This window comes from Amphibalanus amphitrite, unplaced genomic scaffold (assembly GCF_019059575.1).
Source record: "Amphibalanus amphitrite isolate SeventyFive unplaced genomic scaffold, NRLGWU_Aamphi_draft 001262F_arrow, whole genome shotgun sequence".
Taxonomy (NCBI): Eukaryota; Metazoa; Arthropoda; class Thecostraca; order Balanomorpha; family Balanidae; genus Amphibalanus; species Amphibalanus amphitrite.
In genome coordinates, this window is record NW_024882755.1 from 183,952 (window position 1) to 200,761 (window position 16,810).

A 16,810-nucleotide genomic window follows, 5' to 3' on the forward strand; every position below is an offset into this window, starting at 1 on the left:
AACGAATAGTGATGGCCGGCGTCTGGGGAGTTGCTCACTGGTTTGGCCATTGGTGTAATGATGTCCGATTCCCATTGTATGGTACTCTTATCTGATCTCTGTGGTAATAATGCCCGATGTATCCATACTAGTTACTCGACCCGTGTGGCCAGAACAGCACGGTCAAAGTCTCCCCAGCGCCGGGCGAACGACCCATGCCGTCCTCCCCGTGAGCTGAGCAGGACTGGCTGCGCAGGACTGAGTCAGCCTGTCTGTCGGCCGGCCTGCCGGTCTCGGTATCACGACACCAGCCAGTGATCGGTGGCCGCCCTAACGTCCCGTTCATCACAGAGATGAAATGGCCAGCCTCGGCTGTCAGCTACAGAAGGATATGTGAGATGCAGTCCATTCATTCGGTGCCGGCATACGAGCTGTGTTGCTGATGCTGTCTTTTTACGGATATCCTTGCGCAGTGTGCAGTGAGTGTGTAGCCGAAATTCGCCGGGGTTGTCTTATCGTCAGACATCGGTAATAGCAGAGTTCGGTGTTTTTGTCCCTTACCCGTATCGCGAGCTACTGATCCGTTCGTCTCAGAGGGCGTGCGAGATTGAATTTAAAGACTGATAGGCGATCGGCACGACTCCTTATATGCTCACGCACCTTGAAATTTTGCTAAGGGAGCGATGGATGCGACTGACTGGCATAAGCTAACCTCTGATGGCACGACGCGCTTTTTGACCTTTCTTGACCCGCGGAAAATATGCAAACCTCTCTGGATCACCGTTGACTCCTGCTGACATGACATAGCTATCTGACCCATGCTGGCCCTGCATACCCCCACTGACCACTGAACCATGCTGACCTCCACTGAACCATGCTGATCCGAGCTGACCTCTGCTGACCCCCCCCCCCCCCTCTGCCCGCAGGAGGAGGAGACCTTCAGTGGCGAGAGGAACGGCCTGCAGCGTCTGCCGACCATCACCCACCACAGCGTCATGTACGCACCCAAGGCGCTGGTGCTCGTCTCGCGACTGGACTACTTCGTCACATTCCGGGTGAGTGTCCGCCCTCCTCTCCCCCGGCTGTGACCCCACGCTGTGCCGTCCCCCTCCTGTGACCCCCGCGGTGGGGGTGGAGGACTAGGCACGCGCCCTTCCGGCCCCCGCCGCGTCGGACGTGCCGGGTGGACACGGCTGGTGTTAAAGGCGCATTGCGTGACAGCTAATGGAGGATTTATGACTTCCTCGCACTGTGAGGGGTTGTGCTGCATGTCGCGCTTGTTTAAATGGAGGGATTTAGTTCACTTTGGTGTTTGATTATGAGCTTATTCAAATTGAAATATGCAAATGTTAAATCTCAGTGATTGCTGCAGTGCCCCCAAGCATCCGACCGATAGTACAATTTATCGATGGCATCACCGAATGAGTTGCGCTCCAGAATCGACGTCAATGCGACTTTTCCTCACACCAGAGCTTATGAACGCCACAACTCGCTCTTGCTGAGACCGGCAAGTCGGGTCGCATGCTTTGAAACATGAACGTTTTCGACGCTAAACCAAAGCAACACTCAACGCTGGCTTCACTGGCTGAGGTTTGGCACCTTAGTATCCAATCAAAATGTATTATCCATTCCCCCAAAATGTGCCTTGTTTTTTATGACACTGTCGTAGACAGAGACTCGGCGACCACGCTCGCGTCTCTAGCGACTAGCACATGCCTGTTGCCGCCTGTCTCCCACCAGTGAGTTGCTGGGTCAGTCGACGGGCACGACGCCTCCTTGGGGACAGTACGGACGGCAGCCACTTTCCGCGATGGCCCGACGGTGCGCCTGGTTTCCTGGTCGCTCCCCTCCCTCTCCCCCGAGTGGGGTAACAGACGGTCCCAGTGGACAGGCTGGCGAGTGACGTCACTGATTCAACGCCAGGCGGCCCGACTTTCCTGTCGAAGCCATTTGGGCTGATTGTCTGGTACAAATGTCTGTACTGGGATGTGCAGTCTCTGTCGCTAGAGCTGTTTTAACGAGATACTGGAATGGTGGTTTCGTCCAAGCTGCTCACTGCTCATCATTGTTTAGCGTCTGAAGACGTCAGTTAACATTGCTACTCCCACTTTTCGTTACCCATTGTTTTACTTTGCGTTATAAACAAGAAGTCATTCGTTGCTTTTCCTTTCCTTCGTATGCCTCAGTATGTCCAGCCTTTCCGGTCACGGCCGATTCAGCAAGATAGCAGATTTTTGAAATCTGAAAGCACCATCTTCAGTTCTCAGGCTTCACTTCAAGTTTATTTGAAGATAATGTCATACAACGTCAAATATGAAACGCCTCACGACATGCGAAAGCTCGCTTAGCCACATGTTGTTTTGTCTTCATTCAATTCCTTTTAATTTCATTCAATTCCATTAAATTTCACTTCCATTGCGAGGCAGTTGCTATCGGGTGCTCATTCTGTGGTTGTTTGCTGAATGTTGTGAGAAAATGTTTTAGCTAGGGCACTTTGTAGATTGCATAGCAGGACATTCTAGCCATAATGGTTCTGTATACGGCCGCTGCTTATCACAATAAGTCTTCATTTTTTCATGGCTTCCGCTGTTAGCGTAATTCGTGCATTGTTGGGCATGCAGTTTGGTAAAAAAAAACTGTTATTGCTCTGCATGCTCTGATAATCGATGAAGGCGGTTGCGGCTCCTTTTCGAGACCAGTGACCGTATGTTTTCACAATGATATCGACATGGACGGTATTATTGTGATAGCGGGCCATCACACACCCATATGTGTTATCCTGCTGTCTGGGGATGCTTTGACGATCTGCAGACTTTGAGCTCCCGCTGAACCTAAGAACACATACATACGTTGCCTTCTTAGTCCACCGACAAATGCTATCGACCATGGTAGCAAAGCAGATGTCGATGCCACGATTTTTATTTTGCATACTCGGAAATGATGTACCCATTCATGAAGGACTTGGAAATCTGCGACAAATATGAAGTAAACGTTGCACTACAACTGAAAAGTAAATTCTAACCGTGTGCATTGTTGTAACCACACAGTTTTCATGGCATCAACTCTCAGTCTCTCGCACTCACGCGAATATTGATACGCTAATGACATGCTCGAATGTTTTGTCTTACTTTCGTTTTCCTCTCTTTCCAGAACTGTTTGGGCATTTTGTACGCGGTCTACATGGACAGTTTAGGTCCCGAGCTGGAGGCGCTAGTAGGCAATATTCTAGGCTGTGTTCAGGTGAGTTTTCCGCGTGCGTCAAGTGTCGGGGAACCGTTAGCGACCTTCCCTCGTAAGAGGACAATGTCGCGTGATGGTGGTCGAGTGCATTACATTCCCGACTCAGCCGCCGTGGAGCCGCTTACAGGTGTCTCGGTTGAGTCGGCCGGATTAGTGGGAGGGGGGGGGGGGGAGGTCGCGGTATGACAGGGAGCGAGGGACGAGCGGTGCTTAAACTGGATTGCGTGCAGCGATTTGTTTGTGACGATTATACACGGAAGGGTACAGCACGTGGAATGCGGCCTTGCTTGTAAGGTGCGCCTTTGATTCCAGGAGATCGGTTAAATTACGTAAGTGGTTCGTTTGATAAGTGATAGTAGGCTGTGTTGCAGCTATCGGAGCTCAAATGTAGAAGTTCTGCCCGCCGCTGTTTGTTGTTTGAACTCAAATATCGTTTTGGAGCTGGTGGTGTCATATATCATCTGATGACTCTGCCATAACGTCTATCAACATTGAGCGCCAAGGTTCACTGTGTTCAAGTCGTCTTCAAATGTACCGCTGCAATATGCTCGAATCTTGTGTTGCAAGTCCCGTGCCCCCAGTAATTCAGCCCAGTATGCCCTCACCACCCCCATGAACACTCCACGCCGATGTGTACCTTCCTTTATCTTCTCTTGGAGACTGATTGCGATCTGTCTCCTGGTGCTTCCCCTAGCGTTACAGTCTGTGTCCAACTGCTACCCTCCCCCGCCCAAACGTCCCGCCTTCGGCTGGGCCCTAGCCCGGCCTAGTATGTCTAACTATCTGCTCTTTTCATGCAGTCTGAGTTTGACATCTTTCTGCTTCCTCTTCCGTGCTCTGATCTGACCAGTCTCTTTCACCGCCCACAGGTTCCCCCTCCGGGCGGCCCGCAGTTCAGTTTCAGTATCGTCCATCTCCTCTGTGTCCTAGTCTGTGTCTGACCCCCCCCCCCCTCTTTCCACAGGTTCCCCCTCCGGGCGGCCCCCAGGTGCGGTTCAGTATCGGTGCCGGTGACCGACAGGCGCTGCAGCCGCCGCTATCCCCCTCCATACCGACCACGGGAGTGGCGGTGGCACAGCTGTTCGGGCAGCTCGGTAAGGGGGGATCTCAGGGGGCATGAGGGGTCGCTATGTTAGCTCGGTAAGAAAGATATCAGGTGGTCGTGGACTCGTTGCACAGCTGGACGACCTCAGGGGACACAAGGGGTCGCTGAATCAGCTCGGTAAGGGGGATTCAGGGGACACAAGGGATCTCTGTGTCAGCTCGGTAAGGGACGATGTCAGGGGACACGAGGGGTCGCTGTGCTAGCTCGGTAAGGGACGACCTCAGGGGACACGAGGGTTCGCTGTGCTAGCTCGGTAAGGGACGATGTCAGGGGACACAAGGGGTCGCTGTGTCAGCTCGGTAAGGGACTACCTAAGGGACACGAGTGGTCGCCGTGGCACAGCTGTTGAGACAGCTTGGTAAGGGAGGTTTTATCAATAGCCTGGGACTCGTTAGCTGCTATGGTATGTGTTAGAACGGCCGATGTTGCCTAGGACTTGCAGTGAGGCAGGTCGGTAAGAATAATATCGTGGAGTGTAAGGAGTGACTGTGAGACAGCAGTCGTTAAGAGACATATGGTTTGCTTTGTCGCAGTTTGTTGAGTGTTTTAACGGTTACACAGCGTTGGCATGGGAGAGCTCGGTAGAAGCAGCATCAGGCATGGGTTTGGCTTTGACAACTGGTTAGTAACGGTCGCCGCGCCTTCCTGTATTTTCTGGGGACGCCCTATTGAAGTATCATTTTTGGCAATGCCTTACACGGAAAGTGAAGCTTTTCAGCCATTACTTATACAATATACAATGTTTCATAAAACATCCGAATCACGAGTTATGTAAAACCCGGTATCACTATGTTTTGTAATGCTCATTTTATCGTTGAGCACATTGATAATGCAATATTCCACTTATCCATGTCGCAACAGCTTCGCGATTATGTTGTGCACTGATGACCATTGCATAATGCTTACCAAGCGGCTGCTATTGAGAGTAGCACACGGTGTGCGATCCTTGTCCATCCATGCCACCAATATCGTTAGTGCGTCTGACGGGTCTTTTGGGTTTCTTCGACAGGCATTAAGAACGTAATGACGCTGTTCTGTGCGGCGATGACGGAGCACAAGATCCTGGTGCACTCGACGGCCTACTCACGGCTGACGGAAGCGTGCCACGCGCTCACTTCGCTCATGTACCCCTTCAAGTACAGGTATGGGGAACTGGGGTATAGGGAATGGCCGAGGAATGTGGCTGGGGGTACTGGTGCTCTAAACCTTGTGGTGCAAGAGTTATGTCCCACATCCATATTCCCAGTTTGGCTTAGGGTACTATGGCTGAAGCGTCCCGGAACACCGAGCTGACGGCATTGTCTGCCGTCGGGTTGTAGCTTTATCTCATTCGAAAGACTGACAAACACTTGGGCTGTCTGCAAGGTCGGCCATGCCTTATCTGAAATGCTTTCTTCCGAATATATCCTAGTCTGATATAGCGCATTCAGCTAAACTGGCTGGAAACTGTAGCGTTTTAGGGCAGTCAAAATGAGACCATCCCATCTTCCTTGGCGACAAGCCATCTCAGTGGTCGAAAATGTTCACCACCCACCCCACCATGTGGAACCTCTGACGCTAGCCTTTTGGTCATACGCTGACCTAACCGTTCTCTCGTGCAGTTTCGTGCCTACTGCAGTGCACACCCCGGTGTTGCCGTCGCCTCTGCAAAAGCTGGTGATTGTTTGGTATTTGTCAACATATGCCGGGTGTGACTGTCCTGTGTTAACTGACATATACCGTGTGCCTGACTCCTTGTTGTTATCTCCCTCAGTTACGTGTACATCCCGGTGTTGCCATTGCCTCTGCAAAAGGTGGTGACTGACTGACTGACATTGACCGACCTATACCGTGTGTTAGGCGGTGACTGTCTAAGCAGTATTTGCCGACATAATGTCTTGTGCTAACCTTGTCGTCGTCTCCCTCAGTTACGTGTACATCCCGGTGTTGCCGTCGTCTCTTCTGGAGGTGGTGACCACGCCGACTCCCTTCATCATGGGAGCGCATTCGTCCGTACTGCACGGCATGCCAGACCTGGTGAGTGGCCGAGACTAGGGAATAGGGACGGAACACAGAGCTAATAGGGCTGGTGACTGAGGTAGATAAAGGGAGGAGGGATGAGTGGTCGATCCGGAAAAGGGAGACAGGGATGTCTGGTGCGTTTTGTGAGGTGGGCGGAGAGAGGACGTGAAGGCTGTCGTTAGGCACCGTGTGGTGTGAATTGAGCCAGGATTTGTCCATTGGACCAAAATATGACAATATTAATGTGCGTGTGGAGACAGATCTAGCTGGCAAGACACACATTAATTTTGAAACCTCTGGATGTAAGGCTCTAAACTAGCCCACCCGTCCGTCTAAAATTAAACTCTTTGTCAGCTGGCCGGGCTATGAAAGGCAGCGGCCTCATTCTGTGCTGCCGTTGTGCTCCAACATAGCTTGACTGATGGATGGGTCTCAGTGGGTCCCCAGTGACGGCGCTATCTGGCCATTGTTTGCCGGCCGTTTGGGGCCGCCCGCCCGGGGGTCGGCCGGCTGAGTCGATAGGCCGGCGGGCTGTGGAATCAAATGGCGTCGCTGACGGGGTAGAGAGGGGACGGGGCAGTCTGGGGAGAATGATGGTCTGGCGAGAGGCGATGATGTAGGAGATGGATGAGCGGATAGCAGGCTCTCAGCTTCACACGTCATCGAATACGGATTCTTTTCTCACTCGCCAACTAGACAAGAAGAGTCCTCCCCTCCACCTTGGCCTAGGCCAGATCTGGACATAATTAGGACCTGTGTATTACATGACATTTCTCGCCAAATGAGTCCCCTCTGCCCTCTGTCTGTCCCTATTCTGAGTCCCTTCCTTCTCCCTCTGCCTCCTTTCTGTTCCAATTCTGCCCCTTTCCGTCCCCTTCTGACTCTCTTCAATCCCATTCTAACCCTGTCTAACCCTATCTCCTCAGATGGACGTCATCGTGGCAGACCTGGACGGCGGCTGTGTCAGCGTGCCCGAGTCGTGTATGATTCCCCAGCTGCCCGAGCCGGTCCGCTCGCTGGCACTTCACAGCCTCTCACAGGTGCTGCATCCCGAGCTGCACCGGTCCGACTTCGCCTTCCCCACACCTGTGCGGCCCTCGGCGCCCATGGTAAGTGCTGAGTCATGAGTGGATGTGTGGGAAGAACAGAGTTGGGTTGATATGAGAGGGGTATGACTGGATTCAGGCCTGTTAGTTGTTCCTGTCTTTGTGTTGTATGTGTGTTGGATGATTCTGAAACTGACATCGCAGTGGTTGCATACACATTTTCATGTTGCGCTTTTAAATTTGTGTTTGTTGTTTTTATCGCAAATTGGGAATAAGGTTTCAGTGCTAACATAGATCACTACATATCTATGACCAGGTGGTCTGTGGTGCTAATTATTAACGAATTCGCCACAAAAATAAATGCTACCAGGATAAAGATAACAGTAACACAGTGACACTAATCAGGGGTTTCCCCTAACCGACATCGGCGCGCTGTCTCCGCCAGATCCTGGACAAGGAGATCCGCGCCGTGTTTCTGCGGATGTTTGGCCAGCTGCTGCAGGGCTACCGCAACTGTCTGACGCTCATCCGGATACACCCCACGCCAGTCATCACCTTCCACAAGGTGGGTATAAACTACACCACACCCCTGGGTATATAATGCACTGCACACCAGTCATCACCTTCCACAAGGTGGGTATAAGATACACCGTTCACCTGGGGTGAAGGATAACTCCACATCTTTGGGTACGTCATGAGATACGCCCCGCACCAGTCATCACCTTCCACAAGGTGGGTACTAAATACACTCCACGACTGGGGTAAATGATACACACCATACCCTTCATCGTCCCCATGTTTTATTCGCTAGGACATGTTGGCGCCCTCTCGATGTTGGTAAAGCTAATCTCATTAATTTCCTGATACCGTAACCAGTAATTGCACCACACGATAGTCAACGTCTTTCTGTCAACCATCATTCTACCCTCTCCAGCTGACAGTCACCTGTAACGTCTCCCCTTTCCCGTCACAGGCATCGTTTCTAGGCCAGCGCGGCATGGTGGACTGCTCCTTCACGGCCCGCCTCCTGGACTGCATGTTCTTCACCTCGTTCATCGCCGAGCGCGGCCCGCCCTGGAGGCCGTGTGACATCTTTGACGAGGTGTACTGCGGCGTCAACGAGATGGTGCGGCAGGAGACGGCTGACCGGAGTTTGACCGTCACACATGTGCAGGTAAGTGATGTTTGGGAGGCTGTTAAAGAGCAAGAAGGTTAAGTGAGAGCAGCAGACAGTCACTGACGTGCATAGGTATTTGTTTCGGGAGTCGGGTATATTCGAACGGGTAAGTATCAAGGGAGACTTCTGAAGACCGTCACAAACTTGCAGGCAAATAGGTGAGAGGGGACGTCGGGCTGCTCGTTACACTTGTCATGTATTTGGGGCGCAGATGGTTTGACATATTATTTAGGACTGATCGAAAGCGTAACATATACGACCACTATGAACATTTACAACCAAAGTGTGTCCATTGCTTGCGGGTTCATCGCTAAACTCCATCTACCCTCTTGCAGGAGCTGGCGCAGAACCTGTACAACAACGAGATCCCCAGTCAGCAGCCGTACGTGGAGAAGATCCCGCGGCCCACTGAGGGCTCGTTCCGGCGTATCCACCAGCCCGTGTTCCCCACGCTGAACGTGCACGCTGTCCAGCAAGTCATCGAGGAGGGTCGCTCCAAGACCAACCTCAAACAGAGGTCAGTACTGTGCTGCTGTTCAAAATGGACGAAATGGGAGGTTCAGTAACTTTGCTGCCTATAAGATGAGGGCGTAGGATTTTGTTTGGTTGTGGCGCAGGCTGCAGTGTGTTTGATTAGTTTTTTTCACGTTTTTAGTTTGCGTTTTTAGCAGGCTCTAAGTTTTTACGAGCTTGACTCGGTTTAGTTTGTTGTGTGTGGTCCCGTCTGCATTCTACCATGAACTATGATGTGTGATAAGCTGTGTCCAGCAGTGTGTAACTCTGTGTATTGCCAGCAATTTACCCTTGTGAGCTCAAAGTCCGTGCGTGTCCGCGTTTCAATGTCCCGGCGGCCGCTGCTAACGGGGCTGCGGTGGCGGTGTGCGCACTCACTGTCCCTCCCCTTTCCCAGCCACGCATCTGGCGAGCGGTAAGGCGGCTCCGCCCTTCCCACTCCGACGGGGTATACTGTGTGTGTGTGTGTCTGTATGCGTCTGCCGGTACCACCCCGAGGACGGGTCTGTGCTCTGTCGCTCCGCCGCGGGGACGGTGGATGGGTGGCCTGTGACAGTTTAAACCTTCGATCGGGACTGGAGTGTCCCTGACCGGGTTGTTTTGTCTATCGCGTGGTGCGGATGGCTTCGCTTACTACCAATGATCTCTAGAGCTGCGGGCTGTATGCTCTACGAGTATCTGGTCTGAATCTCGGCCGCCCTGTGCTCACCTCGCTCGACTGACGATCTCTATCGACTTCAGCGGCTGCACCTCGCCCTCATCCACCCTCCTCTCCCCTCTCCCGCTCTGTCCTGGGCCTCTACTGGCTCCCTCTTGCCCGTTGTTGTGCCCTCTACCCCAGTGCTGCCCTCTTCCTGACGCGCGACCGAGCCCTGACGGGATCAGTGGTGGTAGAGTGCTGACTACTGACAGCCTGCTCTGAGCTACGCCAGCCGCACGGAGGGCCTGATGTGTCTGATTTTGTCTGGGTCTTGCTTTGGGATCTGGTCGGGCTGGCATCATTGGTCTTCACAGTGCTGGCCAGGGAATGCTATAAGGGAATAATTGCTGGCGATGTCGGAGCTTGGGAATGGTTATTACTTAGGGTGAAATGTAAGCATTCAATTTTTAATTGAAACGATTCAATGGCTTTGCGTGATTTTAGGTCATGTATTCTCAGACTCTTGGCCCTACCGATTTCGGGTTCATTTCTAATCGGTCTCATTCCCCACTGTTAGCATTTTGTTTGTCGTTGATTTTCGTCCCATGCTGCGCGCTTACCCGGAGTTCCTACTACCTGGCTGTGTATGGCCTGTGTATATTATTTTTTGCCTCTGTCCTGCGCAGGTTGGCGGCCATCAAGCCTCAGCCGAACCGGATCGTGCCGATGGGTCCTCACATCTCCACCCTGCAGCAGGATGGCCGACAGATCGTCAACAACTCGGCAAGGCGGCTCGAGGTCCGTACCGAGGGGTGAAGGTGCTGCTAGATTCGTCAGATTGGCGCACTTTATACGTTATACACCTTCCGTCGCCTCTATTTACGATAGTAGGGACTGGTAATGAACTATGAAGGCGAACTGGCGTACTTGTCACAAATGTTCTGATTGATCTGTTTGACGTTTAATTTTTTTTTGTCAACGTATTTTCCATGACCATTTTCAAGTCGGTACGGCGCACAGTCCGCTGCATATGTAAAGCTTGACTCTCAGCTAAGCTATCAGCTCTGCCCTCAACATCCCCGAAACTGCTAAACTTTAATCTCTCTCTAGCGGGGGCATCTATTCAACTCTGATAAACCCTAAACCTCGGTGTCACTCTACCTCGCCAGGTGCTGCGAAACTGCGTCAGCTGCATCTTTGAGTCGAAGATCTCGGACGCACGCAAGTCTTTCCCGGCCGTGCTGCGTGCGCTGAAGAACAAGTCTGCGCGTCTGGCGCTATGCCACGAGCTCTCGCAGCACGTGATCGGCAACAAGGCCATCCTGGACAACGAGCAGTTCGAGCTGGTGGTGCGACTGATGAACTGCGCCCTGCAGGTCGGTGTGTCACCTTTGGTTTCCCTTCAAAACTTAGGTCGGTGTGCCCTTCTCGTCTAGTGAACTGCCCTGCCGCTCCCCCAACCTGATAAATTGTGTTCTCCAGGCTGGTTTGTTGTATGTTGTAAGGGCCTGTCGGTCTGCGTGCCCTATAGCGTCGTAACTTTACCTTTACCGGTATAAAGACCCTGATGGATATTCCATACGGGAATATTCTGACATCATTGCAAGTGCTGGTACTAACAGGTTAGGCATTTGTCACTCACCAACTATCTCGACCCCGCCACCCATGACCCCATCGTGTCTCAGCATCCGCCAAAGTGCGTGACAATCTGCCGCAGGTGTAACCGTCCATCGTGAGTGTCTAACCGTACCTCCGTCCACCCGACAGGACGACTCTACAATGGACGAGCACGGTGTGGCGGCGGCCATCCTGCCTCTGGCCACCGCCTTCTGTCGACGGCTCTGTACGGGCGTCATACAGTTCGCCTACACATGTATCCAGGTGGGTGACAACTGACAGGGCGCGGTATGGGAGCGGGGCTCGACGACTCTGCACGGGCGTTATACGGTTCGCTTACACATGTATACAGGTGAGTGGGTGTCGGACAAGGCACCGTTTGAGGGTGAGACTGTGAATGCAGTCCAAGGTCTCGGCGAGTCTTGTATTGTCTGATGCATTTGCTGGTTGTTGTTATCGATGTGCCATCGATGTGCTGTGTTGCAACTTACCAATAACTTAATCGAGTTTCCGGCTAACTTAACTTGCTGTCAGCTGTAGTTGGTCTTTCAAACTTTTTAACTGTTTTTCCTTTTGGTTTTTCGTTTCCATGCGTAATGAGCGAGGTCAGTTTAGGCAGTCTTATCGAAAGCACATGAACTATCTGGTCTTTTTCGTAAGGCATGCCACATCGTACCACTCACAGTCGTCCGTCCTATGACGTTTAATGATGCGATCACACTAAGGATAAGATGTAACCCGCCACCTCTCTCCCCCGCAGGAGCACACGGTGTGGGGTAACCTGCAGTTCTGGGAGGCGGCCTACTACCAGGACGTGCAGCGGGACGTACAGAGGCTGTACGCGCCGCGCCACGAGGGCCGCTACGGCGTCATAGACGCCACCGGCTCTCAGTTCGGCTCACTGGAGGGCGACAGGGACCCGGGCGCCCCCGGCTGGCGGCCCGACAGGAAGACCGCCGAGCCGGCTGTGCTGGAGCTGGCGGCCGACCAGCTGCGCATGAGGTCACAGCTGGAGGAAGGTACGCGAGAGGAACAACCTAGAGGAAGGCTGGAGGGTGAGGGTTGGCTTTATGGGGGGGGGGGGGGGGGGACTGAGGCGGCAATGAGAGGAATGATGAATGGCTAGATTTTTTTTCTGAACGATCAGGCTTGAATGACGGAGGATATTGAGGCGGAATATGGGAGCTGAAGCAACGTGAACGGTTTTATTGAATTCGTTACCTACTGGTGGACATTTCCTGTTCTTGTATGCCATTTCTTTCCTCTAATATTTTGAGTCAGGTTTTACAATAATATTCCCTTCAAATATCGTTTGACATCGCGCCGGGGTACGTGCCAGCCCTTGTTTGCCCACATGACGAGCCGACAACGCCCTTCTCACTCCCCAGCCAAGCTTCAGGAGCTGTCCAGTACCGAGGAGTCCACCGTGTACAGTCAGGCCATCCACTATGCCAACCGCATCGTGTACCTGCGCGTACCTCTGGACGTGGTCTCACACCGGCAGCGGATGAACAACTACAACGAGCGCGGCGAGAGCAACAGCAACAGTGTCACCAACAGGTATGGGACGGGAGATTAAGTCGTCGGGGTGTTAAGTGTGGGAAACTGCTCTTGCGTAACGGAGGGAAGATAACTGTGGCTGGAGTGGTGAGATAGCGTTTTGTACATATTTGCTTAATCTATATTAATGATGTTTTACCAAGACTGACAGAATAACATGCATTCTTTTCGAAGACAATAAGACGTCATGGCAAAACCAGCTTGTGACAAACGATTTTTCTATGACTATAGTTGAGTCGTTACGACTGGACATTTTGAACAGCTGAACATCTGGACATATTGTAGGTGCCATCGTAGTCTGCGTCACTCTCCTCTTATTGAAGATTCACGATTCGGTTAGCGCACTTATCTTCAAATGCTGTCGATTTCTCGTAACCGAGTGGTATGGCCAACAACTGACTGTGCGTTGATGTCGGTTTTAGGACGCCTCGGCGACAAATGCCATTTGAGACTGACTGTGCGATAGCCCCAGTCCTTAGCTGACCGTTCCCCGTCCCTATCGCCAGCGTGGCGGACGCGGAGACGGACAGTCTGACGGCCGAGTCGGGGTTCGAGGACCAGGAGGTGACCTCTGCTGGCGTGGAGGTGACCCGCTTCGTGTCCCGCTTCGTCGACAAGGTCTGCACCGAGGGACACGTCACACAGGAGCACATCAGGTACGCGGCGCGCACGGGACTTATTGTCAATTGCTTCTGAAGGAATGTGGCAGAACGTGGGTTTTATGGTGGTAATTCTTGAACTTGACTGGGAAAGTTGCTGCAAAGCTAGATAACTTTTGCACTGGTAAGCTCATGTCTTATCAGATTGAAATGTGATTTATTGGATTGTTAAGAGCCGAACTCTGTTAATTGTACATTTTAAACATTACTGGCAGCAAGCGTTCTAATATGAACACTGAGTCTAGTGCTGATATTTAATCTTGTGTTCTATTTCGCGAACCGTCTCTAACGTTCTCTGTTTTCTGGTTGACTGCAGGCAACTACATCAGATGGTGCCCGGTGTAGTGGCCATGCACATCGAGACGCTGGAGGCGGTCAGCAAAGAGTCCAAGCGGCTGCCGTCAACAAAGAAGGTGCGTGTCGTGTTCATGCTGTCTCAGAGGTCGAGCCGTGTCATGGAGCCGCAGAATCAGAATCAAGAATCAACACTCGTCTTTTTGAGCGTGTGACGTTGATATGTCGCCTTAGAACATGCATTTCTTTACATACAACACACTTGAAGCAGGGCCTTGAACCTGATGATAGTTTTTTTTTTAGCATGGAAAGATGACTTTCATGAGCGCGCTGTTCTCTAATTGGATTTGAGTAATATACTACCTGTCTTGCCCCGTCAACCCGTTCATCCTCTGACGTGTCTCCCGGGCTGGCTCGAACTGGCGGTCGCTGGTGTGTCTTGCCGGTGGACGTCACCTGTCTCTCCGCACCCGTCTGACCATCCGCCACCTCCCTCCCGCAGCCGAAGATCCTGATGCCGTCACTGCTGCCGGGCGAAGAGCTGCTGCTTGAGGCAGTGCGCTCCTACCTTCTCCCCGACGGACGGGAGGAGATGACGGGAGCCCTCGGTGGTCCGGCCTTCCTGCCCGCCGAGGGAGCCTTCTTCATCACAAACTACCGGCTCATCTTCAAGGGCGCGCCCTGTGACGCGTTTGGTAAGAGAGGGGGGGGACTTACTTACGAGTTTGGTGTTGTGGGTGGATATTGGGAGATCGGGTGTGATAAAGAGTGTCTAGAAAGAGTAAGAAATGGGCACGACCACGTGGAGCGCGAAACTTCCGGCACTTCTTTGGCCGCGGGACATACAGTCAGGACTGTCGTCTGGGTTATGATGTGCATTTTTTAGTTCGATTAGTTCGATTTTTCTCTCCACTTAGTCGCTAAGCTTGGATTAACTATTGTGAACGCTCATTGTGTGTGATGCGCTACCATGATTGTAGTACCAGCGCTGGGCCAACTGGGCTGACGATGACCCCCTGTGTCGGCAGCGAGCGAGCTGGCCATCGTACGATCGCTACCCATCTCCTCCCTGACCAAGGAGAAGCGAATCAGCGTCCAGTACCTGCCCCACCTGGACCAGTGGCTCCAGGAGGGACTCCAGCTCCGGTCCAACACATTCCAGGTGCGGCGACCTCTTGACCAGACAGGATATGTATTTGTTGTGATAAATCAGTCTGACATCTGAGGGTCCCGACTACCGCATCAGGCCGTCTAATGCGGTGATTTATCATGGCAGTCTTGTTCTTATATGGGGGGTTGCAGGCCCAACAACTTTTCTGTAAAATTGATATATTATCTATTCCTTTTCGATAAGACAGGTGATCAGAATACACCAAGTTGTCGATCTAAGGAGGTAAATTGTCTTGTTGGTTCTACTTCCTCAATTAATTACCACTCACACAGTGTCGGGCTAATCTAACCCTTTCCCATGCTGTTCCTCAGCTGATTAAGCTGGCGTTTGACGAGGAAGTGACGGCTGAGTCCATCGAGAGGCTGAAGAAGCTCATCCAGCGGTTACGCGCGCCGCCGAGCATCGCCGAGCTGTTCGCCTTCCGCGGCCAGCACTTTGTCGCCGCGTCAGCCGGCTCCAAGGACAAACAGAAAAACGCCACGCTACGGTAAGGTCACGCCCGAGAGAACTTGGGAGATAGTGTGCCTCTAGGGCAATTATGAGCCAACTATAACGGCCTTACTCGTTCACGAGCGTGCATATTGCATATTGCCATGTGAATCAAGAAGGCGTTTTGGCTTAGTGGGCGCTGCATTGTCGAAAAAGAATGAGCCTTGGGGAGGATAATTGCGGTGATTTTTTTAAACCAACTAAGGATATTCTGCATCTCTTGCTGCTCGTCATCCAATAATTTGCCACAAGCACCGGGAACAACCTGTTTGTTACTCCTGTGGTGGGCCGGTCGAGTCCCAAACCATTGTCTTTTGTGACCGCGAGTTCGTGGGCGGTGGTCCCCAGTCGTATCAGCCGACTGAGACGCTCCAGTCTGCTGCGGGGCTCCAGTCTCCTGGGTACACTGAAACGCGGTGCGAGCCTGCCCCTATCGCAGCGTTCCCAGCTGTCAGGTCAGTCTCTGCCCCTCTCCGCAGCATCCGTGAGGTCAGAGCGGTGGAGACTCGGCTTCTGTGGCGGCTTCTGCGTGCTCCTGCAGCTGGTCCTGCTGACAGCAGAGCCGATAGCTGATTTGAGGCGCTGACTTCTGCGGCGCTGACTGCTGACGGCAGAGCTGGCCGTTGACAGTGACAGTGACTTTCCTGACAGCACATTCCCGCCCGGCAACAGGAAGGACCTGACTGATGACATCTTTCTTGACAATGACACTCCTGGCCCACCAGCTACATTGCCGTCCTGCCGAAAGCGCGGCACTCGTATCTACCCAGGAATCGGACGCCTTCACATTATCTCATCTCTTCATCAGCAGTTTGATCAGATCTCGACTCCCCAGCTCTAGCTACCGCTCCTCGCTAAGCCCCGCTTAGCTCCAGCCTACCCTGCTTCGCTCGGCTCAGCGCGCTCGCTCAGCCTCGCGTCCCGCTCGCTCCACAGGGGGTTCGCCAAGAAGACCCTGCTACGCACGGCGCGGAAAGCGGGCCTAAAAACCAAGGCGTCCAAGCGGCAGAAGTACGTTCTGTCGGTGGACGGGCGCGCAATGACGTCACCGGGACGGATGAGTCTGCCGCCGGCCGACAGCCTCGAGTACCTGCCCGGACACGAGGATGAACTGTCTGGTAAGAGGGGCGCCGAGGTCAGGAGTGCGATGAAAGGAAGACAGAGAGAATAGATCTGACTGGGACAGACGGGTGTTAATTTTGGTGAAGTTATTTGATATTTTGTCCTTGAATGGTTAAAAGCGAGTGATCACATGCAATGCTAACGAGTTTGTCTTAATTGACCGTTTTATCTCCTTGCTTTCAACGGATAACATATTA

At 52.6% G+C, this 16,810-nt stretch overlaps 1 protein-coding gene across 1 annotated transcript in view; it reads left to right on the plus strand.

The window, feature by feature from the left end:
• Positions 1-16,662, plus strand: part of LOC122371610 (myotubularin-related protein 13-like) — a 33,575-nt gene extending 16,913 nt beyond the window's left edge. Inside the window, exons 4-24 of the mRNA XM_043348034.1 lie at positions 906-1,034; positions 3,130-3,219; positions 4,184-4,313; positions 5,334-5,466; positions 6,232-6,340; positions 7,252-7,434; positions 7,817-7,936; positions 8,345-8,545; positions 8,884-9,065; positions 9,459-9,476; positions 10,388-10,499; positions 10,871-11,077; positions 11,469-11,582; positions 12,079-12,337; positions 12,707-12,878; positions 13,385-13,534; positions 13,854-13,950; positions 14,334-14,526; positions 14,860-14,993; positions 15,314-15,489; positions 16,428-16,662. Coding sequence (XP_043203969.1) covers positions 906-1,034; positions 3,130-3,219; positions 4,184-4,313; positions 5,334-5,466; positions 6,232-6,340; positions 7,252-7,434; positions 7,817-7,936; positions 8,345-8,545; positions 8,884-9,065; positions 9,459-9,476; positions 10,388-10,499; positions 10,871-11,077; positions 11,469-11,582; positions 12,079-12,337; positions 12,707-12,878; positions 13,385-13,534; positions 13,854-13,950; positions 14,334-14,526; positions 14,860-14,993; positions 15,314-15,489; positions 16,428-16,662 — 3,144 coding nt within the window. The remainder of the gene's footprint in view (positions 1-905; positions 1,035-3,129; positions 3,220-4,183; positions 4,314-5,333; positions 5,467-6,231; positions 6,341-7,251; positions 7,435-7,816; positions 7,937-8,344; positions 8,546-8,883; positions 9,066-9,458; positions 9,477-10,387; positions 10,500-10,870; positions 11,078-11,468; positions 11,583-12,078; positions 12,338-12,706; positions 12,879-13,384; positions 13,535-13,853; positions 13,951-14,333; positions 14,527-14,859; positions 14,994-15,313; positions 15,490-16,427) is intronic.
• The last annotated feature ends 148 nt before the right edge of the window (positions 16,663-16,810 follow it).